This window comes from Balaenoptera musculus, chromosome 19 (assembly GCF_009873245.2).
Source record: "Balaenoptera musculus isolate JJ_BM4_2016_0621 chromosome 19, mBalMus1.pri.v3, whole genome shotgun sequence".
Taxonomy (NCBI): Eukaryota; Metazoa; Chordata; class Mammalia; order Artiodactyla; family Balaenopteridae; genus Balaenoptera; species Balaenoptera musculus.
This window is the reverse complement of record NC_045803.1, coordinates 53,989,007-54,006,855: the sequence shown is the minus strand read 5'-3', so window position 1 is coordinate 54,006,855 and position 17,849 is coordinate 53,989,007. Positions and strand designations below refer to the sequence as shown.

The 17,849-nt window shown below is 51.4% G+C and overlaps 1 protein-coding gene across 1 annotated transcript in view; it reads right to left on the bottom strand.

Moving 5' to 3' along the window:
- The window catches only part of PLCG2 (phospholipase C gamma 2), a 152,042-nt gene that overhangs the window by 43,330 nt on the left and 90,863 nt on the right, over positions 1–17,849 (bottom strand). Inside the window, 11 exon segments of the mRNA XM_036834873.1 lie at positions 327–507; positions 4,394–4,513; positions 5,389–5,589; positions 6,704–6,879; positions 7,512–7,601; positions 9,137–9,241; positions 12,561–12,729; positions 13,318–13,438; positions 14,603–14,688; positions 16,230–16,348; positions 17,180–17,281. Coding sequence (XP_036690768.1) covers positions 327–507; positions 4,394–4,513; positions 5,389–5,589; positions 6,704–6,879; positions 7,512–7,601; positions 9,137–9,241; positions 12,561–12,729; positions 13,318–13,438; positions 14,603–14,688; positions 16,230–16,348; positions 17,180–17,281 — 1,470 coding nt within the window.

Sequence of the window (17,849 nt, the reverse complement as noted above, 5' to 3'; positions counted from 1 at the left end):
CCCGAGCACCTTGAGAAGTGCAGCCCCTTCCCCATCACTCTATCCACTTACCCACCTGCTCAGTGTGTTTTTCTCCACAGCACTTATCACCCACCAGCTGATACATGCTCTGTATATTTTTTTAAACTTCATTTGTTGTCTGTCTCCCCTACACTAGATTGTAAGAGCCCAAGGGCAGGGTCTTTGTCCACGCTGTGCAATTTTGGACGTAGAGCCGTGTGGGACAGACGTTAAGTGCTCAAGAAAGGTTTGCTGAATGAACAAACAGATGAATCGTAACCTCAGACAAGATATTCCACCAAATCTCGAGCGAGTCAACCACCTACCATATTGTAGCGCTCCAGGAGCTCGGGGGTCACGGGGTAGCGCAGTTTCATCTTCCGGTAGAGTGCGTGCTTCTCGTAGTAGCTGACCAGCTCCACGAGGCTCTCGAAGTAGGCGGAGGTGCCCAGCACGAAGTGCCGGCCGTCCCGGTTGATGCGACAGTGCTTCACTTTGCCCCTGGCCCTGGGAGGAGACCACATGGTGCTGACATCCCGGCAGCCAGATGGTGGCCATATAAGCCCACCAACTAGAAACAACCTAGTCATCCATCCTAGGGGACCAAATAAATGAAGAGCACACAGCCCTCCCATGGAATACAATGATGTAGGTCTTTGCACAACAGATACAGAAGAACCGGTACCTCAGAAGAAACACTTCAGAGTGACTCAACTGCTATAGCTCCTCTTGCCCTTCCCTTCCTCCCCAACTACAGGACTTGACTACAGAACACCCTAGTGTCCAGATCAGGGCCAGCAAACTATGGCCCACAGATTAAATCCACCCCCCTCCTGTTTCTGTAAATAAAGTTTTATTGACGCACAGCCATGTTCATCTGTTTAGGTACTGCCTGTGGCTGCTGTCACTCTGCAACGGCAGAGCTGAGCAGTTGCAACAGAGACCATCGGGCCTGCAAGGCCTAAAATATTTATCCTTTGATCCTTTATAGAAAACATTAGCCCATCTCTCCTCGAGAACTCTGGGACTTGATGCCCAAATCCTTAAATCCTATCTTTAGTGGTCCAACTAGTGCACAAATAGAATTTTTTTTCCAAAAGGGGAAACAAATCATTTATTTCCTCACCTATTTGAAACAAGAGGCAGAAAAAAATCCAAAAGAGAATAGAATCCTCAGTCTTACTAGCATTTATCAGCAAGAACAGAAATATCTGTGAAAGTAAGTTTGACCCTAACTTTACAGCCAAGAGCATCTTTAAAACTGCAACAGAAATAGTTACTATGCTCAAACTACTTACCTTTTAAAAATTTTGCACCTCAACAGACATTTTTTACTGTTTTAAAAAATACATCCCGTTAAGCCATTTCTTCCAAAACTCCTATTTAAAAAAAAATGCTAGGAGACTACTTCTTCAGTAGCTTACATGCCATGATATTTTATTAAATATTTATTTTAAAAAAAGAAAATACTGCCGAGTAAATAAAACAAGTTGCAGAATGAAACTATAGTATGATCCTATTTGTATTTTTTTTTTAATGGAACAAAATACCACTAACAGAATGATGCTATATAATTTTCCACAGGTACATACATATGTATGTAAAAAAATTTTTTTTGAGTCTTGATGGAGACACCAGTTAACAAAACTGTGCTTTCTACCAAAACAAAGATTGAGATGGCAAAGACCATAGGGGGCTTTAGCTTTCACTGCAGTATCTTAATTTTTTTTATAAGGCTAATATACTTACGTAGTTAAAAATTAATCTTAAAACTTTATACAAAAGCTCCACAGGGCGGGGAGGCTCTGGGGTACTGAGGTTAAGAGCATCAGTCAGGTTCTGGCTCCTTCCCCAGGTAACCTCCCTGAACCTCACTTTCATCCTCCACAGATCTGGGGACGCACAGCTTCTGTCTCAAGGTGTGTCAGGACCGCTGTCCGTTAGGTAACCCAGGGTAAGCCCTTTGCAATGTGTCTGGCACCCAGAAGAAACTAAAGAAATGGATGGTTGGGAAAATATAAACAGCCAAGCCATAACTTCCCTGGGAGACAGAACAATCAAAAGGGGAGAACAGGGCTGGAGTACGAGTTGTGCTCTCCAGCCTCCCGGAGTGTGTTGCTATGAGCCGGTGAACACTAACGCCTGAGGTCTTAGCTTCGCTATGAAGCCCCTCATCCCACTGAGGGACCCCTCCCACCAGTCACACCCAGACAACAACCTGGTCTCTTTGCGTGGATGTGAAAGCAGACACTTCCCTCCTGTGGAAATCTATACAGAAGGTCAGTATACGTTCCCAGGGCCTAGAACGGCGCCTGGTACAGAAGAAGTACCCCACAAATATGTGGGGGGAGGGAGGAAGGAAGAAGGGGAGTCACTTGTAAGTCCTGTGATGACATCTCTCATCCCCACCAGACCACTGGCCTCATGAGAGCAAGGGCTGGGCTGTTTTGATCACTCCTGAATTTCTAGACCTGACACGTAGCAGGTGCTTATCAAACATTTATTGATTCCTCCAGCTCTCAGGGTGCCTCGAATCTCATGGGGAGGACAGATATGCAAGCAGAACACGGTGGATGTATATAAGCTGAGTATCAATCTGGGAGCCCCCCGCTTCATCCATGCATTTCCAGTGACCCCAACCTCATCGCCAGCTTGAAGGTGCCCAATCAGAATCAAGTTACCGGGCTCAAGCAGGGGCCAGTGGGAGTACCTCACAGGACTCACCCTCTCTGTGGACACTGTCCCGGCAGCTCAAGGTAAAGTGAGAACAAAGCCAATGGAGTGTAACACCGAGATGCTCAGAGCTAGTCTCCTGAGGGTCACAGACGAGGCTTGTATCCGAGTGTGTTGGAGGCCAGTTTCACCTCTTGAGCATCTCAGCCTGTAGCCAGTAAATCCCCACCTTTTTTCTTTCAGCCACTGAGTTTGGTTTCTGTCACTTGCACCCGGAAGCATCCTGACTGATATAGCACAATGCGACCCCCAACACCCAGCCCAGTGCCTGGTACAGCACAGATTCAATTAAACACACCCAACTCCCATCCAGGGGGAGCAGGCACCATTAAGAGTTTTGGGGAAAAGAGCAAAGACACCCCTCTGTTGGCAGCACAAAGCACAAAAGAGCCATGCTGGACGGAGCTGGCACAGAGTAGGTTCTCAGTAAACAGCAGTGATAATGACCATCACCACCCCCAAGAAGGCAGCTCAGGGGTAATGGGGGGATGGGGGCAAATCCAAATGCCCAGAGGGGCAGACTGGAACAGTAGCCAAGGGGGACGGGTGAGGGCGACAGGAAAGGAAGGACAGGAGCAGCCTGGCACACCAGGGCCCCTACTGTGCAGCCAGTAACCACCTTCACCACGGGGAACTGTGAGCCCAGAGCTGCCAACTCCTTCCATTTTTCATAAGAAGCAATCTGAATTTCCAGGTAAAACTTCTCAGTTTTTAACATCACCATGCAGACTGAGCAAAACACCCAGAGGCCCAATTTGGCCCACAAGCCTCTTGCTTAGACCTCACAGTAAAGAACGCAGGCTTTGGAGGAGGACAGGTCTGACTCTGAAACCCTGACTCAGCCTAGGATGAGGCTGTGTGGCTTTAGACAGGTCACTTAACCTCTCTGGGCCTCCATTTCCTTACTTGTAATAACTGGATCTACCCCTCATGGGCTACAGTGATGGCCTCGAACAGGTGAGGCCTTGAAGGCAGCCCAGTGTCCCGAACATCAGTTAGGAACTCAGTATCTGGTAGCCAGCATTCTATTACCGTCATCAAGAATACGCAGGGAAACCCTGAAAATGGAGAGATGGAAGAAAAGTATGACCAACTGGGTCTGAACCTCCCTCACATTGCTTTTGGTAGAAATTGGAGGAATCAGGCATCTTGGGGTAGAATTAACGTAGAGAACCACAGTCCTAGAAATGGTTGGTCCATACAACCTTCCCACTGGCAGTGGGGTGTCAACTGTGGATGGGAGGAAACAAGATCTACAACATCACCCATCTGGGTTGCCAGGGCTGCCTGGGTTCGAATTCCAGCTCCACCACTCACAGACTGCATGTTTCAAGCAGGTTATTTAATCTCCCTGTGCCTCAGTTTCCTCCTCTGAAAAGTAGGGATCACGGTCATGCTGACCCCACAGAGTTGCTGGAAGATGAGACGAATTAATATAAAACACAATGCTCTTGAGAATACAGGCCAGTGCCCAGCACGCTGAAAGCACACATCAGTGTAGTCTGCTTTCGCTCTTTATTATTGTCATCTTCGTGGTTGACACCCCGGGCGGAGGACACAGAGCTCAGCCTCCACCTGCAGTTCCCCCTTCGTTCTCCACACCTGCCCTTCCCAAGCCGTCTCTGCAGAGCACACAGTGGGCTCCAGCCCGTGCACCTACCTGAAGGTGATGGCGTAGGAGTCGGTACCTTCCCGCTTCCGGATCAGGAAGGCCCCATCCCGGGGAACCCTCATCAGCATGTCCTCCGCTTCTCCACGGCTCAGCCCATCATAGTACCACCTGCAACACAGGGCCGGGAAAATGGCCAAGGGAGAGGCCGCTGAGACTGGCAGCAGAGGAGGAAACGGTGGCTTCCCGGGATGCCTGAGACACGGCCCTGGAACCCACCACGGAAATTACACAGTGGGCCTCCTCATCCGAAATCACCCCTGAAGACAGCAGTTTTTAAAAAGATCACCCAGACACAGTTTGGGTGAAGCGTTCATGTAGTGGGTCTGCTTGGAGCATAAGCGAATAAATCAACTTACATCTTTACCCACCATGCCCCCCCGCCCCCGACCCAAGCATCAGAGGGTGGCACAGTCACCGCAGCGTCTCAGAACATCAGAGGCAGAAAAGAGAGGGAATAGGGTTTTAGGTTATTTTTAAAGACGTGAAATAGCAAATTTTACAGCAATCCATTTGAATATGGACAAGAAAAGTAAAAAATAAAGGTGTCATAGCTATATGGCCTCCTGTGAAATGTGCATTTGAGCAGCCTTCCGCTTAAAAATTACTCTTTTCTTTTCACAACTAGTTAAGCCTTTGCAAGGCCTAACTGATACTCACTTTACAATTATTTTTTCGCTTTCAGACCAAAAGGAATGAGCTTGGACAGAAAAAGGTTAACACCGGGCCAAAATTATCTCTGAAAATCAAAGCTCAAGATCTCAGGACCCCGAAGATAAAGGAGAAGAAAGGAAAGGAGAGGAGGAGGGAGAGGAAAGAGAAAGAGGCCGTAGGTAACTGGACAGCGGCCGCCCTGGGGAACTGCAAGAGACCCTGGTGGGCCCGGGTGAGGTGCCTCGCGGGAATGTGGGCCCCAGCACACCCTCCAGGCTGGCGTTTCTGATCCGTGAACGCAGTCGCGCCCCCAGAGCACAGGGCACACGTACGGCTTCGACTCGTGCGGGCTGGGGTTGGGGACTGGGTCGGTGAGCCGGAGCTCGAACTCGGCACAGCGCAGGTGCGTCTCGCTGTAGTGCTGGATGAGGGCGTAGATGCTGGTGAACATGAGGTTGTCAGTCAGGTAATACTTCAGGGTCCCGCCCTCCACGGTGGAGCGGATCCGGCAGTGCTGGACGCGGCCCGACCGCCTGCCGGGAGAGGGACCACGTCAGAGCCCAGGCCCGGCCGGCTGGCCCTTCCCGCACCCGGTGCGGCAGAGAGCCCGGGGTGGGCCAGAGCTGCAGCCGGGGCCCCCAGGGGTGGACGCTACGTGCGGCCACACAAGCCCCCGTCTGCTCTTAGCACCCGCCCAGCGCTTTCACACAAGTTGATCCTTGGGGCTGGATTCCAGACCATCCTACCTACTTCCTCTACCCGCTGTCCCCTTTTACCTACGTAACTGTTCCTCCGGAGCCAGACAGCCTAGGTTCCAATCCTGACTCTGCCACGAGGAGCTAAGTGACCGTGAACAAGTGACCTGTCCTTTCTGAGCCTCCCTATTATTACCCTAGTGGTCCAACAAGGACAATGATAGTATCCTCCTCACAGAGATGTCCTGAGGATGAAACAAGATCACACACAGAATGTGCTCGGAACGCTGCCTGGTACGTGGTAAGCATCTTACAGGCGTTAGCTGTCGTGATTATTTATATGTTGTTAATATTAGAACTTTTATCCTTCAGGTCTCAATTTAAACACCACTTCTTTCAGGAAGTCTTCCTGGATTATTCTCCCAACACCACACTAGACCCCTCTCTTACAGACTTTCATGACGTCTTGCGCTTTTCTCACTGCACTTGTCACAACGAGAATTATGTATCATTTGCCTGATTCCTTTTCCACTGTTCATCTCCCTCCTGAAACTCTCATCTCCATCAGAACAAGGACCCTGTCTGTCTGGTCACTGCTAAGTCACTGTGCCTAGCACAGAGCAAGTACCCAATAAATAAATATCTTTTAATGAATTCATGTACAGATGACTGAGTGAGTGAGTGAGTGAATGAGCAAGCTCACTATAGCCTCACCCACAGTTCCGTAGGGCCACTTTACAATTTTAAATATTACACTGAAATATCGCTAATCTTGTTGACTAAGTTTTGGGAGCCTCACCCAAGTCTTGCCCCACACAGCTCACTAAATAAATTCTGGGTTTCCAGCCCAGCCCCACCGAAGTCTGGCCTGAGCTGGCACCACCTGCCTCAGGGCACCCCATCCCACCAGCTGCGAGGAGAAGGCGTGTGCCCCGGGGAAGAGGGCCATTACCAGAAGGACAGGGTGTAGTCATTGGGGTAGGTCTCGCTCTCCCGCACCAAGAAGGTCCCATCCTTGCCCCCCGTCTCGGCGCAGTATTCCTGCAGCAGCTTCTCGGCACTTGTCCTCTTCTCCACCTTCTTGTGGAACCACTTCTCCCCAAAATGCAGCTCCGTGGGGGCTATATCCTGGGCCGTAAAGAGAGGAGGGGTTTCTGAAAACCCGGACCAGACCCCCAGTATCATCAGACTGGTCCCTCTGTGCATGCTGATTCCTGAATAACAGACTGGACTGGATAACAGACCAAAAATGGCCTCAGCTCGCTTTTACCCCGAGAGGTCCGGGAAGCCAGCCTCCACTGCCCTCCCCACCCTCCACCCCCGTACTCCTGACACTTCCCCATTTGTGGTGGCCTCCTGGAGTTCTGAGTCCCGGGATAAGGGGTCCCCAGTACAGCCCTCAACTCTACTGTACAGGAAGTCTGAGAGCCATAATACCCTGGGGGCTGCACTCAAGAGATAGTACCAAGGATGATCAGCAGCCCAGGGGGAGAGGGCAGGAAAGCCAGGAACCAGGCTAGCGGGTAAGGCTGCACAGAACAGCCAAATGTCCCCATCCTCCCCAGGGAGCACAGGCCAAGCAAGGCTTTCAGAGAGCAGGAAAGTCACCTGAACCTCACTGGCTAAGCACATGGGCCAGCCAGCCAATCAGAGAAGAGCCAGGCAAGCCTTGGTACCCAAAGAGGCAGCTCCTTGGACTGAGCATGTCCAGGCCTGCCGGCCACAGGATGAGAGGAGCGTTATAGGAGGTCTCCACCTACCCGGGGCTGTTCATCTTCCACAGTCTGTTCAATGTCATCGCTGAAGGACAGCTTGGCATCAGCAATGGCACAGTAGTGCCGAGTCCATTTCTACAAAGTAAAACCAGCGTTAGGGCTTCCCCAGAGTCTCTGCTCCATCAACTCTGAGGCCCAAGGCCCCTGCCTGGCATCACCCCAGCATTCACTGTGGACTCGCCTTTCCCACTTTTGTAGCCATTTATGGTGGTTTCACAGAATTCGATCCCCTGTGAGACATTTCTTTTAAAACCTCTATTTGTTATGGGGTTCTTTTGGCATTTTCAGGACTTCTTTATTCAGTGTGTCTAAGGGTAGACACAATGTAATATCGTATTCCCTTAATTTGAAGGCTTTTACAAATGATGGGATTGTTTTCTGTGTGTGTGTCCTCATGACTGTCTATTTCATCCACTTTTTAAGACTTTCAGGATTTCTCAGTCAGCCTGTCTAGAGACCCTTTCTTCAACATTTAAATATGACTTAATTCTTTATTTAAATTTCAACCATTTTTAATTTTTATTTCTAGAATGTAAGAATAGATGTAAAAATATACTCAAATGCAGAAGGACAAACATAATATGATACCACTTAATATGCAGAATCTAAAAAATAATGCAAATGAGTCTATACACAAAACAGAAGCAGACTCACAGACAGAAAACAAACTTAGGGTTACCAAAGGGGAACGTTAGGGGGAGGAATACATTAGGAATATGGGATTAACAGATACAAACTACTATACATACAATAGATAAGCAACAGGATTTACTGTATAGCACAGGGAACTATATTCAGTATCCTGTAATAACCTATAATGGAAAATAATCTGAAATACATACGTATATATAACTGAATCACTTTGCTGTACACCTGAAACTAACACACCATTGTAAATCAAATACACTTCAATCAGTGAATCAATGAATCGATCAATACCTACTCAAATGGATTGCCATGTTAGGTTATGGGATACGAGAAGTGCATTAACATTCAAAATGCCTCATTCCCATCAAAAAATGTTTCCTTGGGACTTCCCTGGTGGTCCAGTGGTTAGGACTCTGCACTTCCACTGCAGGGGGCCCAGGTTGGATCCCTGGTCAGGGGAACTAAGATCCTGCAAGCCACGTGGCTCGGCCAAAAATAACAGTAATAATGTTTCCAGTGGAACTGTCTCAGATTGGAGGACACTAAGGAGTTAGGACGACTAATTGCATTATCACATCCTAGACTGCATCCGGGATCAGAAAAAGGACATTAGTGGACAAACCGGAATAAGGTCCACAAATTAGTTGGTAGTATTGTACCCAATGTTCAATTCCTCATTATGATAATTATACTCTGGTTACAGAGGATGTTACTATTTGGGGAAACTGGGTGAAGGATGTATGAGAACTCTCTGTGCTTGTATGTGTGTGAGAATCTAGAGTATGTTACATTGAATATAAAACTACTTCAAAATAAAACACTAATAATGCAAAAGAGAAATAGCTTCCTTAAAATGACAAATTCACTTGGCACAGAATGGGAGTAAGACAGGAATCCTCCCGGAGCTCTCCAGCAGGCCACAACGCATTCAGGGCTCTGAGAAGGGGCGCGAGAAGACGCACCTGGTCGATGGAATCCCACATGTACAGTTCCCCCTGCTGCTTGTGTTCATCTTTCTTGTCCTCCATGTTGACATCCACGTCGCCTCGGGGGCCCAGCTTCTTATGCTGAGGGGAAAAACACACAAAGCCTGTCTCCCTAAGACCCAGGTTAGGATCTGTGAGCCAGCAAACATTCATCCCCATCAGCCAAGCATCCACCGGACCGTCCCACCTCAGGGCCTTTGCACTGTCTGTTCTCTGTGCCTGGCTTCTCTCTCACTACACTGCGCTCTGTGCTCGGCGTCACCTCCTCAGAGGAGCTTCCCTAAAAATAGCCCACACTCCCCTTCCCACCACGGTCACTCTCTAGCCCCTGGTAGTTCATCTTCACACTCTTTAGCCTAAGTCTATCTATGTATCTATCTGTCTTCTGTCTGTCTTCCCTGCTAGATTATAAGCCCCATGAGGGCAGGGACTTTGTTTTGTTCCCTGTTGAACTTCCTGTACTAGGTTACCAGATAGTGCTCGATAAATATTCAGTGAATCAGTGATGCGCCCGCATTCTCCAGCACACAGAGGGCAAGGCAAGATCACAGCCAGTCCATGGGCACAGGCTGTGCAGGGCAGTGGAAGGCACACTGGGGAGGTAGATTTACAAGACCTGGGTGCAAACAGCACTGCTGCTGCTTTCTCGGCTGTGTGACCCTGAGCAGGTGGCCGCACCTCTCTGAACCTCTCATGTCTCATCTGCAAGACTAAGAGGATGATTACGACAACGTCCACCTGGGCGAGTTCACTGACCGTCCATGTGGACTAGCCTTGATAAGTCCCAGTTGTGGTGACCTGGTGGAGGGAGCTCAGGATTGGGAGTCAGACCTGGGCTTGCATTCAGGGCCTATCACCTTCCTCGCTGTGTGGCCTTGGTTGCATGACAATCTGTCTCAGTAACTTCCCCTGTAAAATGGGGGCAACAGGGACTTCCCTGGTGGCCCAGTGGCTAAGACTCCGCGCTCCCAACGCAGGGGGCGTGGGTTCCATCCCTGGTCAGGGAGCTAGATCCCACATGCCACAGCTAAGAGTTCGCATGCTGCGACTAAAGATCCTGCATGCCGCAACTAAAGATCCCACACGCCGCAACTAAGGATCCCACACGCCGCAACGAAGACCCAGCGCAGCCAAATAAATAAATATATTTTTAAATGGGGGTAACATAGCCCCCCTGTCCTGTAACGCAATGGGCGTGTAGGATACCTGTAAATAGTGCAGCACGACATAAATGTTCCATTTTGTTCCATCTTTGGCAGGAACTAACTGTGTAACCTCAGCTGAGTCAACCTCTAGACCTCAGGGTTCTCACCTCTCAAGTGGGCTGGGGGCCCAGGATTATCCATCCTGCAGGGCTGCCATGAGACTGAGTAACACTGACAACCATGCCCAACCCAGTGTGTGGCACTCAGTGATCACGTCACAAATGCTACTTCCACCCCTTTTCCCTGAAATTGAAAGGGCTGAACCAAGAGGTACCACAGGTGGGGAAGTGGGTGCCCTAAAAGGAGTCTTCACACCCTGAAACAAGCGCTGGGAAATCCCTGGGGGCACGCAGAGAGCTGTTCTAACAGAAACAGAGGGAAGCCACAGGGGAGCTGGGAATAGAGAGATGCAACGAGGTTCCCTGAAGACTGACTGCCAAACCTGAGGAGCCCTGGACACCTCCACCGCCCGGCCAAGCCCCCTCTGCCTCTCCTGCCTTCCTCATGCTAGAAGCTTCCCTGAGTGTCTCAGCGGAACCTGCCCCAGGATCTTAGCCAATTCCTCCAAATATGCTGGTGCTTTGACCCCTGAGGGCACTAGCCTCCTCCTCTCTGGATGGGCCTCAGCCAAAGCCCCCTCACAATTTGGTGTTTCTCTGCCAAGCGGTCTGTCTCCCTACAAGACCGTGACCCCCTGGCATGTAGGAAGTGTCCCCAATGCATCTTAGTGGTCCAGTGACAATCTAGGGAACATACCACACATTCACACTACCCCACCTTCATGGATGCTATTCCCCGAAGCCGAAGGGCCTTCTTCCTTCTCTGCCTAGTAAATCCCTGTCTGTCCTTCCTATGAACCTGCCAGCTGTCACTGAAATCCACGCCGCTCCTTCCACCAATGGCTGCCCAGCTAGAGTCAGCCCCTGCAGATGGTGTGGTCATGTGACTAAGTTCTCACGCACTGGACACAACAGCCCAGGACTGTCCAACTGATGTCCCACCCGCTTACCAGGAATCACTCGCCCTGGACCCCTCACATTCCCGTTTCTTCGAGCTGGAGCTCAATGTGCCTTGCAACCCAGCATGGACCACACACAAGGACAGTGCCCTAGGGCAGAGACTTCGCCAGTTCTGTGCCATGGACCCCCTCCGAAGTCTGGGGAAGACTACGGATGCCTTTCTCAGAATAATGTTTATAATGCATAAAATGAAAAGAGAAACCAATTATATTGAAATACAGCTACTAAGTAAATAAAAAATACTTGCAATATACTAACACATGTGCTTCTTTACTAACATCTTCCAAAAGATCTACAGGCAGATCTAATAACCATCATAATTTTAAAGTAGTGACGAGCACACGTTATCTTGAGATACTGGCAACAACTGTAGAAGTGAAATGAAAATATCCATGATTTCTGTTGGTGATAAAGCCTCAAGCAGCTTGTTGCCAATATTCATAATGGAAGGAAATGTTAAGTTTTACTTACCCGTTAATAAAAAGGCACCATTTTTGCCCAAAGTTCACATGCCACCACCTCAAAGTTTTATCTGTGGATTCTCTGGGGGTCTGCAGAACCCCATCTGAAAACCCCTTCCCTGGGAGACCGTAGACCAGGAAGAGAAGATCCTGAGTCCCCGGACAACCTCGTGGACCAGAGCGCAGAGCTCCTAGAATGCTCTCCCGCACATCGAGTCTTGAACTTACACGACTGAAGCCACGGTCCCTCTGGTCTCTTGACCCTAGTAATGCACATGCCCGAATGCCACCCCTCTCCTGGCACCCGCGGTACAGCCGTCACTCACCCCTCCCCACAGCCACCCATCGGCCCTAGCGCACGCAGCCCTGCGGGGCAACTGCTCACTTCCAGCCCACCCCCCACGCAAGAACAGGGTCTGGGTCGCTGGAACAGCCCCGGCACCTCACGGGGGCCTGACGCAGAGCGAGACGTGGCGAAGATTTGCCTAAACAAATGCACGGAAGTGAGTGAGGCACTTCCGGGGCACTGCTGTGGGACAGGGCAGTTCCAAGCGCGCTGCGCACGTCCTTCCGCGTTACGCTCGCAGCACGCGAACAACGTGGGTGCCATCGTGACCCCCCAGACCGCGAGGACGCAGAGGCAGCGGGAGGTGGAGCGGCCCGGCCCGGGTCAGGCGCGAGGCTAGCGAGGAGCACGGGGAGCCCGGGCCGCTACCTTGATGATGATCTTCTCCCGCAGCTGGCTGGGCGACGGCAGCTGGTCGGCACTGGCCTCCGTGGGCTTGGTGAGCAGCAGGTCGCCGAGCGCCTCCCGGAACGCCCGGGCCATGTGGCGCTGCTGCTCCACACAGCAGTGCTCCTCGATGGACAGGATCACGGGGAAGCTGCGGGCGGCGGGGGCGGCGCTCAGCACGGGGGCGGGGGCCGCCCACACGGGGCCGCCCGGCCCAGCCTCCGGGCCCAGCCTCCGGGCCCAGCGCGTGCCCCGTGCTCCCGGCCTAGGGGGCGCCCACACGCAGCTGGGGCTTCTCGGCAGGGACTCCGGCCAGGATGGAGCCCGGGGTGGGGTGCGTGTGTGCGGGGGGGTAGCTGTGTCGCTATGTGGGGTACACACGTGTGTCTGTACGTGGAGAATATACGTCTGATCGTGTCTGTGGAGGGGGTGTTGGTGTGTCTTTGTCTTCCAGGGGTGTCCTATGCGGGCGGTGCCTCTGCACGTGAGCCTCTGTGTGGGACGTGCGTGAATGTACGTGCGTGTGCGCTGGGGGGAAGGGGGCATCTGCGTCCATCCGTGGTGGGACTGCCCGTGTCTGTGGGAGGGCGTCTCTGAGTGTGTGTGTGTGTGTGTGTGTGTGTGTGTCCACGTGGGGTGTGTCTGCAGGGGGGGTATGTTTGTGTGTGTGTCCGTCCACCCAACCCTAGCTGCCTTCCCCTTAAAGGTGAACCACCAGGAAGGAAATCAGCCAACCGACCTCGAGGTGACAAAGGCGTGGTCTTTGATGGCCTGCACGACGTCATCAAACTTGATCTTGGTGGTCCGCGTCCAGCCGTGGTAGATGATGGGCTTCCCGTCGGGCCCGTCCCAGCAGTCCACTGAGGGCAGAGACGTGCAGCCTCAGCGCCCGCGCCTCCCTAGTCCACTGAGGGCGGCCACGCTGCCGGGGTGACGACCGCGCCTCCAGCCCCGGCCCCCGCACTGGCTCAGTCACCAGGACCCCGGGGCCAGACCCGGCATCACCCTCAGGGGCCACCAACATGGGGACGCGTGTTACCTATGTGGTTACAGGAAGATTTTGGTCATCTAATTAAAGGTCCCGCTGTCCAAAAAAAACGAAACGCTTCTTTTTTACAAAGAGATTTATCATGTGTTTTATCTTCTGATTTGACTTGTCTAAACCTTGGCTTGCTTTTCTTGCCAGCGGAAAGAATACAGAGCAATGGGAAATTTATTTTTAAAGATTCACGGTAAAATATTCAGACCGAATAGGTGATGCAGAAGATAAGCATCCCCTATATTTTTGACCCCCAGAGGGAATAGGAGCTGACAGTTTCAAACTTGATTTTTTCACATTTGCTTTTTCCTAAGGGGGGAAAAAGGCATAAATTAGGCAACACTCTGTAGGAATAACTGCCATGAAGGTCTGATACCGTGACGAATGCTTTTGATAAAACTGGAGCCTACATCAGTGGTTTGTGCCTCTTCTCAGCCCAGTACAGCCGTGAGCCTCTGGCGCTGAGTCGGGCCGGGGGCGAAGGGTGGGGGAACGGGAGGAGGCACCGGCTCCCGGCCACGTCCGGGGCCTGGAATCACCTCTGCCGGGGTGGCTGTGAGCAACCGGGGACAGGAGAGTCAGGGCGGTGGCCGCGGCAGGGCCGTTGCTAAAACACGCAGGGTGTCTGCTGCCTCGAACACAGCAGCCCAGAAAGAAGCCGAGGGACAGGAGGGCAGTAAGGCCGTCCTGGCTACTGGCCTCCCAGCCCCTCCACTGTATCCGGACACTTTCTGGAGCCCAAGGTGCTGTGGCTCCAGCCTGGCCCGGCTCAACACCACTCCTTGTCGTGGCGACCTTCTCTTCTGGGGAAAGGTCCCCGGCTGGTGGCCGCGTGGCTCACCCCAGATGCTACGGGCACCTGGGTTCTCCCTCCATCGGTCCCGTGCACCCCCACTACTCGGGCCTCCAAACAAAGCATCCAGCAACAACACGGCCAGTCTCAGCCCGCCGTCCGCGTGGCCGCCAGCGCGAAGGGGGTACTCACGCTCAATGCAGCGGCAGCCCATCCGCAGACAGCGGATATAGGCCTCCGGGGACGACTCGCTCCGAAGCTGGTCACCCGTGAGGTACCTGGACGAGAGGAGGTGGGTGGCTGCGTGAGGGCAGGCCTGCAGCTCAGGGCATCCCCGGGGAACTTCTCAGCCCGAGCTCCCAAAGGCCTGAGTTCTTCCTATCTACAAAGACCCGCATTTAGGATCCGGGCCAGACACGTGCAGTCGTGCGGCCGAGCCAGTCATGAGCCTCAAGCCGTGATCATGGGCTATGAAGGATAACCATCCTGGCAATCCAAGTGTGGGCTCGAGAACGTGTGTTCTTTCGAGGAGAATTCGGTCAAAGGGTGTCAGGCGGGAGACTGACGTATGATGATAAATTAACAACCCCCCTGCCCCACCGCTGCCCACTAGGCCCTCAGTCTCAACAGGGCAGAGATGGGCCATCATTGTGATACCAGGGCCCCAGGCCAAGCACAGAACAGAGGGAACTTACTACCCTATGAACTATGTCCACCAAAACTGACGTGAAAATACCTATTTTTATCCTTCTCCTCCTCACCACATTCCCCCTTTAAGAGTCTGTGGTGCTCAGCTGTTTTCTAGGTTTGGTAGAATTGACCATTCTAAGACACAAACTCAAACCAACGGACATGGTGGGGAAGAGAGAACCATGAAGTCAGTTTGCCCCGGAAAAGGAAGGTACCTTCCAAAATGCCTGGAGATGAACTTAAGGGCCTTCTCTCCAACTCCTGCCTGGACTGACACTTGGTAAAGTACCAGTCGACAGCTCTCTGGATGCCCAGGACCCAAGGCCTCCACCCCCTCACCTTACAAAGCAGACTGAGCATCAGAATTTGAGTGTAACACTCATTTCTCCCTTCCCGTCTGCTCTTTTTTGCAATCAGGGCAATCTTCCAAAGATACACATTTGAGTGTGTTGTTCTCTGGCCTAAAGGCTATCAGTCACTCCCACGGCCACTGCCCTCGCTCTGACTTCAACGATTCCACCCAAGCTGACCCTCCTGTCCTCCTCTCCTGCCACTCACCCTCCCAGATTCTACACTCTAGTCCTAGTAGACCCCCCTCAGTTCCTCCTGCCCCTGGACCTTTGCACATGCCGTTCCTCTGTCTGAAACCCTCCTCCTTGCCTCACCACCTGTTCTTCTCTCACCAACTCCGGCTCATCGTTAAGACTCCGAGGAGGCCTTTTCCCCTCCAAGCACATGAGGACAGGACTGCTCCTGCCCTCTTCACTGCTGTATCCCCAGCACCCAGCAAGCACAGGGCCTGGCACAGGGCAAACTCTCAGTAAATATCAGTTCAATGACTAATTCAGTTGCTTTCCTGTGACTACTAAGAATGAGATGCCCAAACCGTGCAAACCAGCTTTGTCGACTTGCTTCTTAGGGCCATAGAAAAAGGTTTATTATTGCAAAACCAATTGGGAAAGAGAGATGCATCCCCCCATCCTCCAGAAGCTTTCATATATTTCAATCTGAGCAGCAAGGGCCTGCACTCTACCCACTGCCCACACGCTTTGCCAGAGCAGTGCACTTGAGCGCCCACCGTATTGCCCTTCGCCTGCCTGACCCACCGCAGGCTCGCGGTGAAACTCACGTGTTATGTGATGAGGAGATCCAGTAATGAGACAAGGGGTTGTTCATGTCCTGCATATCCACCACGTCATACTTCTCGTCCCAAATGCTGTTCTCCCGGGAAAACAGGTACGTGAGGAACTAGGAGAGTCACAAACACAAAGAGGGGACCATCACACTAAGGACGGGTGGTGCCGGGTTCTTCTGGGTCTGTGTCAACACGGGGAGATGGTACATGAATATTCAACAGATGGTCTCCAGACCTCAGTTACCCAAGTTTTCAGTGCAGAAAACTCAGACTGCAATAGGCTGTACCAACACACGTTTCATTGACCTATACGGTATTTACCTTTTTAATGTGTATCCTTAAATATTTGAGGCTACAAGAGTATATGCTGCCCATATATAAGTTTTAAGGCATAATAACATTATGAACATGTGAACCTACCACCCAACATGAGAAACAGAACATGCCAGCATCATAACATCTAAAAGGCAGGAAATTTCATATCCCAATTCCTGACCCCTTAAAAAAAAAAATCAGAAGACTGAGTGACAGTGGGTAACACTCTGTTTCCTGGGAACCACGGTACATGGGACTGGAGCTCCCCAGTTCCCCCTCACACAGGGACAAGAGCACCCATTTTCACATCGTGCAAGAGCCCCATAAACCTTGGAATTTCCTTGCTCTGCTTGTAATGGTTAGAGACTCCCTGGTAGCACACGCCCTCTAGTGACAAAAGCAAAGATCCCGCCCAGGCTATGAGATCAAATAGAGGAGGACAAAAAGCAAAGGCTGTGATGGTTCAGGACGTGGAAGGAAAAAAAAAAAAAAAGAGTTCTCGACTAAGAGAGCCAGTCTCGGGGCATCTAACAGCAAAGCCCTCCAAGGGAAGAGACCCAGAAAATATACCTCGGAGGACAGAGACTTGAATCACAAAGCCATGCCAACAGGACGAGGAGCCCACTTACCTCATCCACAAACAGGAAGGGCTCAGCAGTTTCTCTCATCGTGTCATCAATGAACTTTGTCATCCGCTCACGGACTTTGTTCAGATCCTGAGCCCAAAGCTCCTTAGAATGATAAAGAGAACAAGAAATCATCAGAAAGAGGAATTGCAAAATTCTTTGCCTCCCAGGATCCGGTTTCAGTCAAAGACCGAAGCATGGACGTATTCTGCATGCACATGCAATCAAGGCCTCACCCTGTGCATGGCAAACATTTTCCCTAAAGGACCAGAGAGTAAACATTTTAGGCTCTGGGCCCCAACCACTCAATTCTGCTACTGTCGTGCAAAAGGAGCCACAGACAACAGGCACACAAATGGCCGTGGCTGCGTTTGTAAATAAAACTTTACTTATAAAAACAGGCAGTGGGCCAGATGTGGCCCCTGGGTGTAGTCTGCCGACTCCTGCTCTACACTAGTTCCTTATACGTGTTATCACAGGAGGCAGGGAGCACAGTTACATCAGACCACTGGGGTTACTCGCCTGGCTGATGCTGGGCAAGTTACACACCTTTTCTGTGCCTCCTCATCCATTACGTGGGAATAATGGTATCTACGCACAGAGGTTGTGAGGGGCTGGATGAAATAAGGGTCTGTGCTGAACACAGCACCTGGTACACAGAAGGTGCTCAAAT